Genomic DNA, 21,310 nt, shown 5'->3' on the forward strand with positions numbered 1-21,310 from the left:
TTCTAAAAACCCTAAGACAAAATTTTGAACAAAAATGTTATCGAAAGCGATAACATTAAAAAAGTCTACAAATACATACGTTCCTCCATGACGTCTAAAGTTTCAATTCCTCTACTTCAAAAATCCAACCAGACTCCAACCTCTGACAAATAATCTTCCGAAACTCTCTCTTTAGCATTTTCACAGGTTTTTACTCAAGAATCGAATGATGGCTATCTACCTGCTATTAACTGTAATCGTGTCGGCGCATCCTTACAGCAACTTGAATTCACAGTGGATCATGTCAAACAACACTTAATTAAACTTCGCACAGCCGCTTCACCCGGTTTAGATGGTTTAACACCAAAACTGTTAAAAAGGTGCACAGACACGCTTGCAATACCCTTAACGTTAATTATGAAAACTTCTTTCATCCAGAACTCCTTACCCCCTAGTTGGAAATTAGCTTCAGTTACCCCTATTTTTAAAAAAGGCAACAAACTCGATCCCAACAATTATCGTCCTATTAGCTTGCTGCCAGTAGTTGCCAAAGTTATGGAAGCCATTATCTCCGAGGAGATGACCAAATTCCTTCTCCAGGAACATGTTATTCCAACACAACAACATGGATTTGTCTCTGGTCGCTCTACTCTAACCAATCTCTTACATTGTGTTAACGACTGGACGTCATCCCTTAACAGTTCGCAACCGGTCGACGTTGTTTATCTAGATTTCTCTAAAGCCTTTGACCGTGTACCTAAGCGCAGACTTCTACATAAGATAGAACATTTTGGAGTTCGCGGTACTTTACTTCGTTTGATAGATGATTTTCTGACAGATCGATATTACAAAGTTAGAGTTGGCGAATCTTTCTCACAGGACAGGTTAGTGGAAAGTGGAGTGCCTCAGGGTTCCGTCCTTGGACCTCTGCTGTTTACGGTTTACACCAGCGATGTTCCTTATTATGTCTCAAGTAAAATATCGTTCTACGCTGATGACACAAAAATATATGCCAATCCAATCACAAACCAGCTAAAGCTCCAAATGGACTTGGACTCTATTTTAACTTGGTGTTCCCAGTGGTTACTACCCTTAAACGCCGAAAAATGTGTAGTGCTTCGAATTGGTAAAAATAACCCACTTGTGCCGTACTTTGTTAACGGGCAGCCATTAGTTTCAGTGTTTTCGTATAACGATCTTGGTGTTACCATAAACAGCAGCCTAACTTGGTCCGACCATATTACCTCTATTTGTAAACGTGCGAACTCCAGACTGTATCTTATTCGGAGGTGTTTTTCGAGAGTTTCAATGCAATCATTCTGTAAACTTTACACTCTGTACGTAAGACCCATACTTGAATACACTGGACCAACGTGGTATCCTGATCTGGTTCGAGACAAGACTATGTTGGAAAACGTCCAAAGAAAAGTCACCCGAATTTTTTTGGGACCGAGAAGACCTTTTTATGTAAAAAGACTTAGTATGGCTAACCTAACTTCCTTTGAACTTCGCCGAAAACGTGGAGACTTAATTACAACTTTTAAAATATTAAAACTCAATTTTGGAAATCTCGATGAAATTTTTATCATTAATCAAGATGAACGCCTCAGAGGTCATCAGTTCAAACTGAAGGAAGAAAATTTTTCTACAAGATCAAGGCAGAACTTTTTACCAAATAGAGTTTTTGAGTGCTGGAATAACCTTAACGATAACATTGTCTCTGCTCCCTCTACCAACTCGTTCAAAAACAGACTTGACCGTTTTACATTATAGTTAAAATATTGTTTTTCTTTTAAACCAAAAATTGTAATTTTATTTCTTTTATTTGTAATTTTTGTTTTTTTACTAGTAGGTTATTAATGAAATTTCTTTGTTTTTGGGCATAATAGGGACTTAGTTCCTCTGCCCTCACTTATGTATAATAATAATAATAATAATAATAATAATAATAAACTCTCCAAACCGACCATCTTCCTTATTATCAATACGTCCCTGATAGAATGCTTGAAAATGACAACTACAAGCTATACTGGGACCGCACTGTGCTTACAGACCAACTAGTGGCCCATAATAGACCCGATCTCATACTAGTTAATAAAATTACTAGGCAAACAACACTTATTGATGTGGCGATACCCAACACCAATAATATACGTGTTAAATACAACGAAAAGATCGCCAAGTACAGAGATCTAGAAATACAAATCAGGAGACAATGGAGAATGGAAAGTACCCAGACGATACCCATTATTCTTTCTACCACTGGAGTCATCCCGAAGAGCCTCCTAGAAAACATAAAAAAGCTGGGTCTAAACGAACATCTATATAAGATTATGCAGAAAGCTGTGTTACTTTCGACGTCCAGATGCGTACGAAAATTTTTGGGAGATACACCGACATACCAAGTCACCTAGGACTCGATAACATGGAAAGAGTCCCACCAGAGCTCAATCCTTTTGATACCGTAGGTATCTGGGATGAGTGAATTTTCCCCTTAGAGGGAGTGTGAGCCGTATGGCTAAATCTGGATAATAATAATATAGAAGAAATGTTTGGAGTTTACCGTAAAAAACTGCTTCAGGCCTCTGCTCTCCAAAAATATTCATGTGTTCAGGAGCTCCTGCTTTCACAGCTGCAATCATTAAGCTGTTTGATTCTGGAAGTTTTCTGGAATCAAAAAGACTCATCGAGACTCAAGCATTTCTAAAGTTTTTGGCTTGTTACAGTGGCAATTCTTTGATCCGGGTATTTAAGGAGCTGTTACATAAGCTGAAAATGATTGAATGGCGCTTGAATAGCTAATGGTGCTTGTATTGAAGCCTTTAAGTATACCATTACTTGGAAAACTGCTAAATTACAAATTTCTTTAAGCTCCGAAGTTGTCAACTTAAATTTTCTGCTAAACAATTACATCTTTAGACTTAAGACATCCATCTCGCCCTATACATGGCTCCAGAATAACAGAAACTAAATCCTTTCTTTAAAACTCCATCTAGAAAAATCATTGATAACTCTAAAAATTCTTTGTGGTCATCTTTTGGTTAAACACCTTGAATATGTTCCATGGCGAAATCAAAAATGTCTTTGCGATTCTTTGAAATCATAGTTTCAACAGCAGGATCTGTAAAAGCCGCTCAAAAGTACTTTTGTCTATAGTTGCCCAGCTGTCCTGGAATCTTTTGCAAAGACTTATTTGGGGACCAGATGATGGACTACTTATTACTTCATCAAACACAGATCCAACTATGAGTTCCAAAATATGGTGGCGGTAGGCTAAAAACAGCCAGATCTTTTCCAACTTATGCTCAAGAATAGTACGGAATATCCCAGACTTCGACCCTGTGTTGCATGCAGTAGTATCAAAACATAGAGCAGCGACTTAATGAACAACATCCAATTCCTGCAAACATTACAAAATGGCATTTGCCTGCGCAATTTCTGTTCAACTGTGTAATTTTGGAATACCCAGCAGCTGTTCATATCCATCATTAACATTTGGCATAAGAACAGGAAGGTGATCCAAATGTTTCTTGGAAGTTAAATCCTATATTAGCTTACCGTTCCAGTGAACAATAATAGGGCCAGAAATAAAAATGCCTTTTTTACGATGATGAAGTAGATAACAACCGATCAAGGGATAACATAATATACATGTCGTGTTGTGATCCCATTCGAAGAAGGATATTACTTTCAACAAGTTTGTCAGTTCGAGGTTTTCGTTGCATTTTAAAAACGTCTAAACCTAGACAGCCTTTCTAACTCTGCAAGAGCATAAATTCTTTATCTTCTGCGATCATTATTATATTCAAAGCATTTACATGGTGTATATCAAAAAGATCCAAGTTTTGTGCTTTTGGAGACCTTTCCATTCTTTGCAAATTTTCTCCAACTTTGCAATACTATATTGAGCAGGCCTAACGGGAACACTTGCTTTATCTCAGAAGGCCGTTACTACTTGAATAACATCTCGCACAGCTTCCCGAATAGTTTTATTTTCCTCAGTATGAAGGTGCATAAAGTGTCCAAAAGCTTGCCTGTACGGTGGTAGTTTGGCACAAAAAATTTCATGTTTATACGATCCAAGCAAATACACTTCTGTCTGTTTTCTCGTATTCATTATGTATCACGATGAAATGGAAAAATAGTAAGGAAAACACAAAACAACTCCAGGTCCAGATTTTCACAAAATGTTTTACTCTACGTACAAACACACTTCAACAAAATAGACAACACTTTGTTTTTTTTTTTAATTCAATGAATGAAAAAAATCCGGAGCAAACTCGAACACTCGCAAATACAAATATTCGCCTTAAAAGCAAATTGAACTCGTCAATAGCAAGGAAAACCGAACGCCTGCCACACCCATGGAGGGAAAGTTCACTGTTAATATTAGGGGAGATGGAAATAAACAGTGAAAAGTGGAACAGATTGAAATTAGGCGAAGTTTGTTTAAATCGAGTTAACGATGATGAAAAAGATAATTCTGTATTAAGAGAGAATACTATTTATTATATCACAAATTAAATTAAATAATTTTTTAAATACGACTGTTAAATATTTTAACTACGACTAATTTCAATTGTATAGGGCCAAGCTGAAATTTCAGAGGCCCGGGGCCACCTTTAAATATTTTCGGACTTATGACATATAAAAATGTATGTTTTTAATTCTCTTCATAAATGAAAAAATTTTAGTGGGTGAGGGGTGAACATTTTGAAAATTTATTTGACTTTGAATTTATTGACCTAAAAATCTAAAACTTACGTTTGGAATTATTTTATATTAAATTTTTTTTAATGGCGTTCATATTAGTCATTCAGTTAGCTGCAATAGATTCTCTAATCAGACAATTAATATACAATTCTATCCCTAATAAAAAATAATAAATATAATATTATTGTTATACTTTCCCATTCAACTTATAATTTGTAAGGCCAATTTAACTTCATACGCAATCAAGTGTATCTAGTAGCAAAACATAAGAAAAAAATCAATATGATGCTAATTTACCATAGAAAAACGATAACACGCTAAGGAGATTATTTGTCTAAGACAATTTTATAAAACCACATTGTAAAAAAGCCTTAAAGCACTCCTAATCTCCAGTTTCGTTCATTCGTAAAAAAACCGACCGTGTCAAGATCATTTAAAATCGCATTAGAATTCATGAACTACCAAATAAATCCTACCATTTTTTTATTAATCTTATCTCTTCTAACGGTACAGGCGTTTAGAGAAAGTGTAAAAATATTAACAATTCAACCATATCTACAATTCTTTATCTCTACAACTAATTCTTTTTTAGTTAATGAGCCTAACGTGAGCGTCTTGGAATAAAAATTTAAATTTATTAAATACTGTTGTGTGTTTTTTAGCATACACTCATTGGCACACGTATGGTAGCAAAATATTATTGTATATGGTATTAAATCACATTTGATTTTAATGAGAATTCCATTTTATATATTTTTGACGTTTTGATTTCCAATGCGAAAATAATTTTTAAAATTATAATTATTAATAATCTTGTACAATTGGATGCAATTGGATTTAGGAAATCTGCAAGGAAACATTAATGCATTCGATTTGAACCAAAAATTTAATTTCATCGTTCACGATGTCAGTACTTTGATAGAAATAGCTAGCTGACTATTGTTAAATGATACTGACTTTATTATCGATGGATAATTTTTTTAGTTTTCGATCATCTACTCCTTTTTTACTTGTCTTGATATAGTTTAAATAAAAGAAATAAATTCGTTATTTCCTAAACCAGCAACTTTAAGAAAAAATCCTGAATCCCGTCGATTTTTATTTTTAAACCGCCTTACATGGATACCTTTTTATTTTTGTCGTCATTCATGGGGGCGCAATGACGTCATTGCTAAAATCTTTAAATGGAAATATGAGTGCTGTAATACATTATTTGAAAGGTCTCTTAAATATTTATTCAGCCATATCAATATGTCTGAGTAATTGATGTTTGTATTTGTTTAAAAAAATAAAAAAAATTTAATATTGCAATAAATATTTATTAGATATTATTTATTAAATACAACGAAATCTTAATTAATTGCTCAAATTATTTACCTTCAGTTAAAATATAATAAGACGTGCTGCGAACTCTTCTCGGACCTTCTTTATAATATCCTTTCTTTGAGTTCATTGATATGTTGTGGTTTACTTTGGTACACTTAACTTTTCAATTATCTTCGTAAAAAGAAATCAAGAGGAGTCAAATAAGGTGACTTAGGCGGCCATTCTATGGTTTCTGCTTGAGCTATCCACCGATTTGGAAAGACGTTGTGAAAGTAGTTGCGCATCAAGACAGCATAGTGTGAAGGCGCACCATCGTGCTGCAGTTATAAATCATTTCCATTTGAAAACAACCAGTTAAATTCGGATAGCAAGAAGTTTTGAAGAAATTCTAAATATCGAGACCTTTTAAGGTTTCTTCGAAAAAGTATGGTCCAATATACCTATTATCTATTATTTCCGCCCAAACATTAAGTTTCTCTGAGTATTGAGTACGGTACTCTTGCATTTAGTGTAGATGTCCTGTAGCTTAGTATGGTAAGTTTGACGATTGACTTGATCGTTTAGTAGAAATGCAGCTTCATCGGACAAAAGAACTTTTTGTAAAAACACCATACCTTTGTTATTTTGTTCCATATTAATTTCAAAAAATTCAACTAGTTTATTAAAATCATGTTCCATAAGTGCTTATGCTAAACTTACTTTGTAGGGATGCCACTTATTCTTCTTCAGCTTTCCAAGAACTGTTAGAAATAGAACAGAATAGAAATATGCGTTATAATCACTGAAAATTGTACAATTTTATGAACAAAGCTTACAAAAAGTCAGAAAAATAACAAAATTTACTGAAATTACAACAATTGTCAATATCGCAAAATAAAAGATAAAATACACAATCCATTGCAAAATGTAAATAAATTGCAAATTGCATAATAAAACCGGGTGTATACTAATTCGCTCCCGCGGTCAGATTTTAATATCCCACAGAAAAAGTGCATAGGTAAATTCGCTCTGGCCATATAATGGCCAGTTTGAATATCGTTATACCTAGTTCATGATGGAGAAATCTGAAGTAAGTGAAATGTTAAGTGAAAGGGCAAGTCAATATTAGTTATTGACAATTACAAGTATAACTTACATAAAATGCTTGCTAATAATATCAAACGTTAGCAGTGTGTAGAAAGAAGCTGCAAAGCATTTGTTAAAACTTTAAATATATGTAACAGTGTAGTCGAATGTAGTCATAACCATACCCATGAAAGTTTATCAAAAACAGTGTTAAATCGGCAAAAATTAAGTAATAGTGTTAAGCAGAAGGTAATGGATGATTTGTGTGAAAAACCATTGAAGTTAATACACAGCGAAATTAAACAAACAGGCACTAAAAGTCTTACTGTGGAAGATGTACATTTGATTCGAAAAAATATTTATAATGGCAGAAAACAAGTTATTCCCAAAATTCCGAAGTGCGCGCAGGAAGTACATGGCTCGTTAAACTCCGTGGAAGTGACAACCAACCAAAAAGAACAATTTTTATTGAAAAATGATCCGGTAAAAAAATTTGTTGCTTTTTCTTGTGTATCTAACTAAACATTTTTAAGTAAATTAGAAACAATTTATGTTGATGGAACTTTTAAATACCGCACTAAATTTTTTATTTAACTATTAACAGTTCACAGACTCGATAATGGACACTATGTGCCGTTGGCATTCTTTTTGCTTTCAAATAAGTTAACGAACTCATATGTGACTGCCTTAAATTGTTTAAAGACGGAGTGTCAAAAATTGAACTTTAGTCCCAAGGTTGTGTATGCCGATTTTGAAAAAGCTATCCATGCAGCTGTAAGTAAAGTGTTTTCATCTGCGAAAATAAAATGATGTAGGTTTTATCTCGGTCAATCATGGTGGAGAAAAATTCAAAAAGTTGGTCTGGCTACTGAGTATTCAAACGACAATGAAGTCGGCCAATACCTTAGATATATGTTTGGTCTACCTTTCCTAGATCCATTAGAAGTAGGTGAGTGTTTTGCTTTAGACTTTAGTGAAATATTACCAGCACAACACCAAGCCGTACAACGATTTGCTGACTACTTGGTGGACAACTATATTTCTGAAGAGGCAGACTTCCCTCCTGAGATGTGGGCGGAAAACAGTTCATCACCTGAGCGTACAACCAATGCCTGTGAAAATTTCCATTCTAAATTTAATTCGTTAGTTTACAATCCGCACCCTAAAATATTTCAATTTTTAGAAGTTTTAAACGATATTCAAATTGAAACTTATATAAAAACGAAGTTCTGTGAAACCAAAAAAAGTGTACCGAAAAGTACTTCTAGAGCGTCAAAAATTTGTTGATCACAAAAAAGGCGGAATTAAAGCAAAATAAAATTAGTAGATTTGATTTTTTTTACATTTGTATTGCTTTATTATTAAACCTATATTTTAGAATAGGCACAAAAATTATTTCAGTAATTTTTAAAAACAATTCAAAATTTCTAATATAATTTCTAAATCAATCACTAACATTTTTATACAATATAATATAATAACCGGCAAAATAACGCAAAAGATGGAAAACATATTAAGTTGTGAAATAAATAGAAATGAAACTAGTGGAGATGGGAAATTTAGAGATAGAACCTATAAATTTACATTTCATTTATTGTTTCCCACCTTTAGACGTAAGAGTTTGGAAACTACCGCTGTGACAGTGACAGTTTTAGTTGACATCCTCCTCTGATGCGTCTAAAGGTGGGAAACAGTGAATAGAATGTAAATTTATATGTTTCTATCGCTACTAGTTTCATCTCTTTGATCTTACAACTTCATATGTTTTCCATCGTTTGCGTTGTTTTGCCGGTTATTACCGCGCTTATCACTGTATTTATATAAATATGTAACTACCAATATTTGATATAATTTCTAATATAAAATACAAAAGCCGCAGTACCTATTTTCCTGGTATTAATTTTCCTAGAACTTAATAGATAAATACTTCATCCGCTTGACCACGGGAGCGAACTAGTGTGCTCCGATAAAACCTTACTGACTAATAAGTTTAAGCTGCTGAATATGATATCCAAATTTGCATAAAAATACTTTGATTACTTGTATATAAACGTACTGTAATTTCTTATTTATTCGTTAAGAAACTCTTCCACTGAATAATATGTCTTTCAGCTAGATAGCCTTTTGTCATTTTACGGAACATCAGGAAAGAAGTTGCAGATTTAAGTTGAAAAGGGAAATGGTTGTATAATTTTTTTGCCAAATATAATATAGAGTTCTTTACTAATTTAGTGGACAGGCTCGGTAAATACACATCAACGGTTGAATTTCTGGTGGAGTAGTCATGATTAGGTCTTGCTGGAAAAACATGTAGGTGTTTATAAATTAAGCAAACAGTTTCTAAAATATATAAAGAGACAAGCTTCAAAATCCCGTGATTTTTGAAGTAGCTTGTGCAATGTGTTATTCTATTGAGACCAACAAGATACCGTATTGCTCTTTATGTAACTTAAAAATAACATCAGATTGGGCAGCTGTTCTAGAACCCCAAAAAGGAAGGCTCTATCGAAGATGAGACTCAAAGAAAAATATGTTATTTTGGAAGACGCTAAATTGATTTTCCTCGTAAAAGTAAAAGTAGGTAAATTAGGTAATTACCGACGACTTTTACCAGTGTCATTACCAACCTTTACAAAATTTATTTTTGGGTGTCAATAAATATATCATACCAATACTTAATATTTTTTATTAAGAAATCAGTTAAAATTTCATCAATAATATTTGTGACAATACGCAAATCAATCACTATACATGTTGATATGGCTGAATAGGTATTTAAAAGACCTTTCAACTAATGCATTGCAACACAACACTCACATTTTCATTTAAAAATTTTAGCAACGACGGAATCACGCTCAGATGCCGTCAAAAATAAAAACGAATCCTTACGAATAGCTTGTTTAAAAATAAAAATCGACTGCTTTCAGAATTTTTCCTTAAAGTCGCCAAGTAATTGAATTTCAGAAATGATGTAAACATGACACAAACAGTGTACCATTAAAATATTTAACATCGATATATTTTAGGCCAAGGAAAGAAGAGAATGAGACATTTTCTTTTGTTACAAATAAAAATCTCGATTTATTTGAAAACGTATAATTTACAGACGAAAGACACGTCCACTTGTAAAGCTAAATAACATGAAAAACAAACCAACTTATTCAGTTTGAGGTTGCAATCGTGGTGAAAATCTCTCCAGAGTACAGAATAAATTGAACAGACGGAATAATATATCGTTGGCAAACTTCTTAAATAAATATTGTCGCTAGCGAAACTTTCAAGTGCGTAACAATAGTTTTGTAAAGTGCTGGTATAAAGGCGTTGCGGGGGTGGTAACTGGTGGTGTAAAGTGCTATACAGCGAAACACTCCAGAGAATTACTTCACAATAAATAGTTTGCTGACACAATACACATTAATACACAATAAACAATTGAATATTGCGTTTAGGAAATCTGCAATGAATTATAAGTAAATTTCAATATATCCCTTTCTCTCTCTTCTTCTCCCTCTCTCTCCTTTTCCCTTTCTCTCTTTCTCTCTCGTTAGTATTGACCAGCTAGAACGAGTGTGTTAGTCATTGTGATGACTATGTTCCATGTGTATGTTCTATCCTCATAGATTTCTTTCTTTGGTCATTACTATTAATTCGTGAATTGACTTTTTGGAGATTATTGTGATCTGGTCAATTTATCTTTTTAGATATCTCTTCTGATTTATTCATATGTCTCAATTATTTTAATTGGTTACAGTTGGCTTCATTGAAAAGCCTTTTATGTTTCTCATTGCTCTATCTTAAGCCAGGAATTGTCTTCTTTATCTTCACCCCTTCCCACCCAGAATTTTGCCTTTGATAATTAACCGAAGTACGTGCCCGATGTATATTATTTTTCGCTAGTGGCGCACCTAGAATTTTCCTGGGGAGGGGGTTGGGTTAGGTACCGGATTTTTTTTTGCTGCCTTGATTTGGAGTCCTTAAAATTTGGGTTTTAGTGTATTTTAAAGTACTAAAGATAGCAGTGTCAAAGATTTAAGTATCTATTATCCTGCCTACCAGCTAAAACCACCCTCTTCTACTTGTGCGTAGTTGACTGTCGCCCGTACCGTACAGCGAAAGTGGGATGGAAGCTGTAAGGCTGACGACCTTTATGGAAAACTCCCTTCTCTTATCTAGATCTTATCATTTTTAGTCCGGTTGGTGTTTCTCTTCTTCTTTCTTTTTAATTACTATTCGGATGTAATTGTAAATACTATTCCATCCCTCCTTACTTCTCATCATCTTCACGATCATCTCTCTCAAAGTCACAGGGTTCATACCTATTTCTCTATACATTCTGTTTCTGTTCACCGTACATCTATTACACTCCAGGATTTTGTGAGTAACAGTGTCGAACAAGTTATAGTTTCTCACTATTTTTTATAAATTTTTTACTTTATATGTCCCACGAGGGTTTTAACCCCAAAAACCCCCCTGGCTGCGCCACAAGTTTACGCTCATTGTTCGTTGACAGCAGTTCCTTGTTGTTGTGAATTATGTTAAGAACTTCAGCATTTTTTATTCTTTTGGTGTAGGAAATGTATAGTTTTCTTCTACAAAGGTACATTTAGAACGCGTGGATTCGTTTTTCTAGCGAAGAGTTAAGGGTCTAAAACTCGTAGCGGTAGAAAAGGATTGGAAAAACGTAGCAACGTAGCATACTGATTTTCAGTTTAAGATCTAGGTCAAGTCTGATAAAGAAGTTGATAGCACGTGGAATGTTTCTATTAGATTAGGTACGCAGTGAACCTGTTAATATATATGTACCTAATTAATATTGTTTATATTATTTTTAATTAAACCTATCATTTTAAGAAAAAAATATGAATAAAATGCCAGATGTACGTAGTTCAGACTTTCTTTTCTAGATGACGCTAGGTTTTAAATCCAAAATAACGTAATACTTTAAATGATTTTATAATAAATTCTACCTTAAAAATGTTATTAAAATTATTTATTAATTATATTAATATATTATAATTATAACATTAATATTAATTTTTCGTCGACCGTCCATTTACGATAAATTTTAACACCCTCAAAATCATTAACATCATAACAAAATACCACTAAACCTTGTCAAAGTACTTCCTTCTTAAGCACCACCGCTTCTTCTTCTATCACAGAATTTACAGAGGTCCAAGAAGACTTAAATATAAATTTGTCAAAATGCTATACAATAGATAATCATTTATCAATACCTTCCCTTAATTTCAGTAATTGTACTATTTTGAATATTAATGTTTACAATAATAAAACTACCACTTAGGAAAATTAAACTTTGAATAAAGTTAATGAAAGCTAAAAAAATTGTTGTTTATTTATTATTATAAAAATTTAAACTAAGATATCGTTATTTCTGAAAAGTACGGTTGACGGAAAAGTTTTGTAACGAACTCGTGAATTAAAATGGCGATTAACAATCTCGAACATTAACGCATGAGCGGAGCTCACGCGTTAAAATATCTCAATTGTTAATTGCCCTTATTAATACACTTATAACTATAAACGAATCGTTTCAAGAACAAAATATGATTGAAATATGGTAGTTCATATTTCTTTCCTGGATGGCGCCGTTAGTTGACTGGACTTGTGTGGCCTGTCATCATAGCCTTTTATATAAATAGATTGTTTTGTCGTTGATTTCGATCCAGCTATAGTGACTTTAAGAGCTTCGGCAAATGTTTTCCGAATACAGATTAAAGAGAAGTGGCGATAGTATCCTTTTTCTTATGACTATCATATCTGATATGTTACTTTTCCTTTAGTTGAGCTATTATTACTAGATTAGTAAAGAGTGGCATTTGTAATGAGCTGCCAATTGCAAGCAAATAAAGTATAAGAAAAATCGGCCACATGCTTCTTGTCGCTAATGAGGTCTGGAGTTAAATGTGTTAAACAGAGCATATGAAGAATATCACAAATATTAAATTTGACATGCTCAGCTAATACTACTTCGTGTGCTGTTAACTTCCTAACAATTAAAGGTTTTCATGGTTATTGTATAATTTATTATATAATTTTGCTTAGTCATAGTTTTCTTTACACTACAGACATTTATATTCTGCTAATTTACCATTCCCACTAATACTGAAAACGATGAAGGCTCCAGTTGGAAATAAAATGTCCACAATTTATTAAAATTCCCTTATACCGTTAAAGGTGTTTACCTGACCAATGACCTAAGGCACCTGATTAACATACCGCTGTCTTTCTTTTCCTTTTCTTTTCCGAGACACGACAATCAATAATAGGTGTAGATTCTCTACATATTTCTGGTGGTTTTTCGAATAATTCTGCCGCCTTGGGTCAACAAATTTGAATAATTTCGTCATGCTGGTAGTGTTTACCTGATTTATTCAGATTTTTTTATAATACGGGGTTCGGTATAAAAACATCGTTTACATAGTGTTCTTTAGTAAAATAGAAATGAACTAAAATAATTATTATTAAAAAGAAAACTGCAGAAATACGAGCATTTAAACAACTAAAATAAATGTTGCAAATATTTTTTTAAAAGATTAAATTTAAATTAGCAATTTAACCCTTCAGTAGTCGCTAGGAATTTTTGAAAATTTAGTAGTCGCGCGCGGTCGAAACGACCATTTGGTTTTTTACTTCTTAGTTTGTGTTAATAAAAGTATTTGGAACCAGTTTAAGTAAAACGCGATTTTATTAAAGTTTAATAAGTAGAGTAACATATTACAAAATAATATAAAAAGTAAACTTATGTTAAAAACACTGGACAGAACATTAAAAAAACTATTTTCTACTCCGATAAAAAAAAGGAAACTTGTAGTTAATCCGAATAAGTTCAGTTTGACACTCTTCGCATACTGCACGTGTATGTTCTCTGCATACAAACTTTTTACATTTACAGCAATAGTCGTTTTCCGGTTCTTTTTACAGTCACAAAAGTAGCATCTACCATGTACTCCTTCATTCATTGGAGTGCCGTCTGTGTTAGGAATATTACATATGGCCTACGTAACTTTAGATCTCTATTTAAATTGTCTACTGTTGCTCGGACCCGTAGATGTTCATCCATAAGAGAAAATTCTAAATGCTTCAAAAATTTTCTTCTAAGCATTTTATTATTAGCAAGGTTGTTAATTGCATGAATCACTAGCGAATTAATGCCTGCGATATTTAGTATGGTGTTAAAAATTACCATAGCTGATCAACGACGTCAACCCCGCCTTATGTTTTGCTATAAAACGGCCGAATTTCTGGTTTATAATGTTCAAATGTTTCTCTATTTATAGCGTCGTCATCATGTAGACTTGAAACAAGCAATACAACTTTCTTTTTTTGGGGATATACTACACTAAGGTACATGTATCGCTAAAGGCGAACATACTTGATTTTAGAGGACGAGATCCTTGAAGTAATTCAGCGGGCAGTTCCCTTTTGTTCTTTCTAATGGTCCCCACAACAGTCAATCCAAATTCTTTTTTAAAAACGTCTATTAGTATTAGAGGAATGCTAATGAACCAATTATCTAGAGTAATGTTGCGCCCAGAATTCTTTATTGGCGCACACATTCTTTTACAACTTCTTTCGGGGAATTGTCTACAGTAAGTGGGCCATCTGGTTGACGACCCACATAAACCTCCATATTTATGGTATAATACATTTCAGCATCACATAAACTAAAAATTTTGAGCCCATACTTTGAGGGTTTGCTTGGAATATATTGTATCCAAGAGTAATTCCCTAAAAATCCAGGAAGCATTTCATCGCACGTTAAATTTTGCGAAGAGTTATATCCCGATTTAGACTTTTCTACTAATTTGTCAAAAAATACTCGGATGGCGGCCGTCTTATCCAGTCTCCTACCTTCTTCACGATCGACCTTATCATCAAATCTAATGCATCTTAGAAGAAACCGAAATCGGGAAAAGGACATAACTAGTCTAAATATTTCGATACTTTCTCCATTAGTTTGCCAGATATCTTCTGTATTCAGGTGATGGGCTTTATATGTCCCTGTCAAATATAAAATGCCTATTAGAGCGCCAATTTCAGATGGGTTTGTAAGCTTTGCATCCCTCTCCCTAGAGAAATTGCTTACTATACTTTCAATGTATTTATTAGTGGATTCTACAAGTATGTAAATCATGTCCTCATCAATGAAATAACTCCATATTTCATAAATGTCTTTCAACTTTTTCGTAAATCTATTAGGCCCAGGTGATTTTTTTACTAAATGAGGCTTGCTCATACACACATCCACACTGTACCATCTTTTCTCATAAAAACACTTTTTTCTTGTACATTATTCAGTAAAACTTCTCCTATTTCCTCTAAATCCTGTTCTTGTTCGCTTTCTGAATCTTCCGATCTCTCATCAATAATTCCGGATTTACTTCATTCTCGTCATCGTCGTGGTCATATTCTATATCAAGCGGTTTTTCTTCCATGGGGACTTGAAGTCTCCTTTGTTCCTTCTCATAGTCCATTCTAAAAATAAAGCCAAACAAGTTATATATATATATATATATATATATATATATATATATATATATATATATATATATATATATATATATATATATATATATAAAAGTTTGCTGTAGCTTAAAATTTAAAAAAATTAATATTTGATTCTCAATAATAGAACAAAGAAAATTATGAAATATCGTAATACTAATTTGCTGCAAAGTAATTTAAAATTTGATGACTAATTACATAGTAAAAGAAAGAGAGGTATATTCAAAAGGTTACTAAACAATAAGACAAAAGTATAATAGTATAATTTAAAAAAACTAGCGTTTATACATACCTTAAGGTGATAAGAAATAGAATAAAACGATTTATAAAAACTTTTTAGCTGACTAGACGCTCGCGGAAATTATGACGCGCTGTAACTCCTAATCAAAAAACCTCCCGCTACTCTGATTTAGTACTGAGGCTCCTTGTATCGAATGAGTAACCTACTGAAGGCCGTGGTTGCCAAATGTAATTTTTTTCCGAAATATTAGCAATTTTTAAGAAGTGCGGTCTTTTTGACCATGTAGCGACTAGTTAAGGGTTAAAATTAATCCTGCCAGGATTAAAATATCAATAAAATCTGCATTAGTATGTTTATTATATGTAAAAATGACAGGTATTATATTTTAAAAATCATAAAAAAAAGTTTACCTAATATAGTTATCATATTATAAGTATAGCTAAATAGTTTACCTATTATTACCAAAAAATGTCCATTGTTAAAATATAAACTGAATGAATGAAATTTAAGTAGAGATCATTATCACTATAGACTAATGTCGTATGCCCCAAAACAAAGCTTTAAACACAGCTCTGGTAAGCCTGGACACTTTCTGCAATAATACATAGCATCTTTGCGAGTTCGTTGCTTCGAGCACCCACGACATCGTTTTTGCAGTTTTCTTCAATTTTCACACGTTTCGCACTCCGACGGGAGGTGTAGCTATAGATCTTCTTCTCCAAGCATGGTTTGTTTTCCGTCGTCTAATGTCGTCATCCGAAATTCAAGAAATGGCATCTTTGTTGCCAAGTATTTTAACGCAACATGTACGCATTGTACAGCATCATTTCATTGATGTACATACCGACTTTTTTGTACCAGCGAATGGTTTTACTATGCGATGGATAATATGGCAGCATCTGATCTTGGAAGATCAATGCCTGACATATATTTGTTATACTGATATACGGGTGTCGGTTTAATTTCTATATCTCCGGACTTGGAGATGAGGTCTGTCATGGTATTAGCATCCTAAGTAAAAATATAAAGGACTTTTCGTTTTTCTCTCCACTTTCTTACACATAAACCTCCCCCATGTATCTAAGTTTGTCCGAGATGCTATGAATGATTTAAATTTGATATTTTCTTTTCTTGTCGATTACAGAACCTACTCCACCGTGTGTATAGTCTTTATTGCCTGTAGTAGAGCCTCTAGTTGCCTGAATGTAAGTCCACATATCCCTCAACTTTTCTTTAAACTTCTGATAGTTCCAGTATGTCCCATTTTTCTTCAATTTCTGTTGTAGGTCGTAGAGTTTTGCATCTTTCGCCATGGAACGTATGTTGTATCTTGCTATATGGAGTTGTTTGTTATTCATGTTCCTCTTTAATGTCGACTTGTTTCCCTCTTAGAATCCTTGAGGCAGACTTTGGGTTGCTTCAGTGTGGGATTGTGTCCCAAAAAATACAGGGTGTCCCATTTGAAATATTGAAGATGCATTTTATTGGGCACTCCCTGTATACAAATTTGGTCTGTTGCTACATTGTTGGTCGGTACAGATAAAATAATACAACTTTTATTTGAAACTTTTTTTTTTGTATTCCCGAAATTAAGGAAAATAAGTGAAGGTCAAAATATAATGAGAAACCCGGTACAGGCAATATAAAATGTAATGTTTTTGTAAACATATTTCAAAATACAACTAAATTTTAAGCTTCATTTTTATATCATTTTTATTTAAAATAAAATGTTAACCAGGGGAAAAATACGCAATCCCTCAACTAATTATCCAAGGAAAGATTGAGGGCAAGAGAGGAGTAGGTCGCAAACAAATGTCGTGGCTGCGAAATATAAAGAACTGGACAGGCGTAACTAACACTGGCGAACTTTTGCATGCCGCAAAAGACGGACGTCTGACCTTAAGATAATTCGCCAACGCACTATAGGTGCACGGCACCATAAGAAGAAGAAGTTAACCATTAAAAATATCCCATGCAGAATGTTTGCACAGACAGTGCAGTGCCATTACATACGTTTTGTACACAGTTAGTTATGCCGGCGGCCTGGTAAGCTGCATTAAAAATAGGACTGTAGTGCTAGTCCCATCTGACCAACGTGGCGTGATGGAACATTGTGGTGCCGTATGCCGGACTGATGAGCCCGGCACGGCAGTTAACTTGTTAAGAAACGTACTAGTAAAGGTTTGTTATGTGAAAGTTTAAATCCAACGTTTTTAAACGTATTTTAAATGCCTCACATTTGTTGCCAAAACTCAAAATTAAAATTTCATGCTATAGGTTTTAAAGGTTAGGCTCTAGTAATCGAAACTTCATATTGGCCAGTCAATGAAAGGGATAGATTGTATTGATCTCAAGAGAATCATAAAAAATGGCACAAAAATCGCGCCACGTTTATTTATTTAGTACTGTTATTATAAATATTATGACGCAAAATGCTGTAAACATATTAACCCATTCGTCTTTTCTAGATCATAAATATACCTGCCTGCAGAAATTTCTAGGGGTCCCCCTCCGATATAGTAAGACCTATTTACCTGAATTCTGATGAGTCACCCACGATTTCCAGAAGCAGGCCGAATAAAACCAAGTTACTGCCGATATATTGGCCTTCGAAGAAAAGATATGGAAAGAGATGGAAAGGAAAATGGAGGAAACAGGGACGACAGAGAGAGGAAACAATCCAATTACAGTAGAAAACCGTCCCTTGTCATTTATATACAACTGGAAGTTGTAAAAGAGGGTCCAGTTGCCGATACCAGCCGAAGTCACCAATTCCTTTCCAATTATGATTCCTCGGCCAACCTCGCCGTCATGGTTCCAAGGCTCCATCATAACAGGTGTCCCTTCGTCCACAATTCCCTGTAGCCGCGCTACTATGATCGTTTTACTTCTCGCAGGCACGACTGTATCTTCTTTAACTGCTACTTTCATAGTGTTGTCATCATTTGGATGAAGAAATATTTCCTCGTTACCAACTTTGATTACCTTATTTTTAAAATCCAATTGGAATCCATGCGTATTCATTACGTCCATTCCTAATATAACATCCTCTTTGATGTCAGCAACTATAACAGTATGGACGAACTTTTCTGCTCCAATTCCTAATTGTACCTGGATTTCTACCTAGTAACGAAAGACACTGCCCATGATCAACCTACCTACCGAGATATATGGGAAGCCTTACTTCAATTAAGAGAGCACGTACTAGAGTCCGACGTGCTAAAGTTAGCCATGCCAAAGTTAGAGTGTCGCTAATTAGATTGGAGGGTTATCCGAAGTATGGTGGAGAAGATCTTTAAAGAGACCAAAGTCCAGGTGTTAGTCTGTTGCAATCCGCATAGTTACTGGTGCGGAGAGAAAACCGTCCCTTGTCATTTTTATACAACTGGAAGTTGTAAAAGAGGGTCCAGTTGCCGATACCAGCCGAAGTCACCAATTCCATCCCACTTCTGACACCACTTGAACTGTTTTTTAATGAAGACATTCTATCGTCGAGGGCAGACATCTTAGAAGTGACTTTAGAGGTTTCCAAAGAGATGTTAGCAGAGGCTTTGCTTTCCAGAGAAGAAATCTCGTTAGAAACTTTATCTTCCAAAGAAGCGATGTCGCCGGAAACTTTGTTCTCTAATGATGCGATGTCACCAGAAACTTTGAAAGACAAAGTTTCTAACGAGATTTCTTCTCTGCTAACATCTCTTTGGAAAACTCTAAAGTCACTTCTGAGATGTCTGCCCTCGACGATAGAATGTCTTCGTTAAAAAACAGTTCAGTACCTTTATAGAATCTGAGTTCACTTGAAGAAAAATACAAAAATTTTATACGAAAGCTGAACTCTACCTTTAAAACGCATCTTGATTTTTGTCGATAGGACACTTGAATCAAAAGATATCGAATTTTTATCGTCGAGCTGATACAAATTTTATTTAAAAAATTGATTTTGCACACGTACACACATTTAAATTCGCCGGTCGCTTCAAGCGTTGTTTGTAAGAGAACGGTTCATTGTATACAAAAAGTGCTAATAAACGCTTTTATTTAAAATTATCTCAGCTACATTTCTCATTTAAAAGATTTGTTTCTACGACTTACAAATTATTGGTAAATCGTTTTTTTTGCGTTTTTAGAGGGAAGACCGGGGAAAAAAGTGGTAAACTTTTTTGCATCGCTTTTGATATCCCAAGATTCAGTGGCATTTTCGTCACTGACGACTGGAGTATATGTTTTCATTGTTAAATAAATACACAATAAATATATCAATGGGTTACGATTTTTTGGTTAGATGAGGTCAGTTTACATGGTCAGTTAACTTTTTTGGGATCTTGCACAAAAATATTATGAACTAATGAAGAAGTATCTGCAGATATAGATATGAGGAATCAAAGCAGCAGCTGCGTATTTTAAATTGGTCCACGACAATATGTGGTATATAAACCAAAACAAAACTCACAATAATACTAGTTTTTCCAATTAAGAATATTAAAACTATTTGTAGTTGTTAGCTTAATACATAATTGTTTAAAGTAATATCTTCTTGTTGCAGATAATCAGTGTATCACATAGCGCCAGTGATATATGGCCACTGGACAGGCCGGAAGGCATGCCAGCCATTCAAAACCTGGAGGTGATGTGCGGAAAGGACCACATGGACGTTCATCTAACGTTTTCCCAGCCCTTCGAGGGTATCGTGTCGTCAAAGGGTCAGCACGGTGACCCTCGGTGCGTCTACGTACCTCCGGCTACGGGACAAACATTCTTCTCGTTTCGCATAGCGTACGCAAGGTGTGGAACTAAGCCCGATCTGCACGGTCAATTTTATGAAAATACCGTAGTGGTGCAGTACGATAAAGATCTGCTGGAAGTGTGGGACGAGGCCAAAAGGCTAAGGTGCGAGTGGTTCAACGATTATGAGAAGACGGCTTCGAAACCCCCTATGGTCATCGCTGACCTCGATGTTATTCAGCTCGATTTCCGTGGTAAGTTTTTTTTATAAATATATATGTATATATGGTAACGTAGTAAGATATAATAAATAAAGAATATTGTATAACCATTGTTAAAGTATTAATTTTGATAATGGGAAAATATTTAAACAGTAATAATTATGGTTCTGAAACTTCTTTCTTGTGGCATGTCTAATTCTAATCTAAACAGTATATTTATATGAGATTAAGCCCCAATTATTGGTTGTAATGAAAATTACATTTTTAACTGCTAATGTTCGAAGTTTCCATTTCGACTCCGGAAATCGTTTCAAAAAAATATTATTTTAAAGAATTCTGCGAAAATGTATAACCAAGTTGTTTGTTATTAGTTTATTTTTATAATTTTTTTTATTTTTGTTTGTTATCCTTTCAAAATTGACATACTTGCTCTCGATCTTGTAGGCAACTGCATCTATATGGCTAAAAAAATCTGAGGGTGGTGTTGCTGAAAAAATTACACACACGTCTGTGAGAA

General features: G+C 34.1%; 1 protein-coding gene across 1 annotated transcript in view; it reads left to right on the forward strand.

The window, feature by feature from the left end:
- m (zona pellucida domain-containing protein miniature) overlaps positions 1-21,310 on the forward strand; it is a 360,187-nt gene that overhangs the window by 199,038 nt on the left and 139,839 nt on the right. Inside the window, exon 3 of the mRNA XM_072540065.1 lies at positions 20,394-20,826. Coding sequence (XP_072396166.1) covers positions 20,394-20,826 — 433 coding nt within the window. The remainder of the gene's footprint in view (positions 1-20,393; positions 20,827-21,310) is intronic.

Source organism: Diabrotica undecimpunctata, chromosome 1 (assembly GCF_040954645.1).
Source record: "Diabrotica undecimpunctata isolate CICGRU chromosome 1, icDiaUnde3, whole genome shotgun sequence".
Taxonomy (NCBI): Eukaryota; Metazoa; Arthropoda; class Insecta; order Coleoptera; family Chrysomelidae; genus Diabrotica; species Diabrotica undecimpunctata.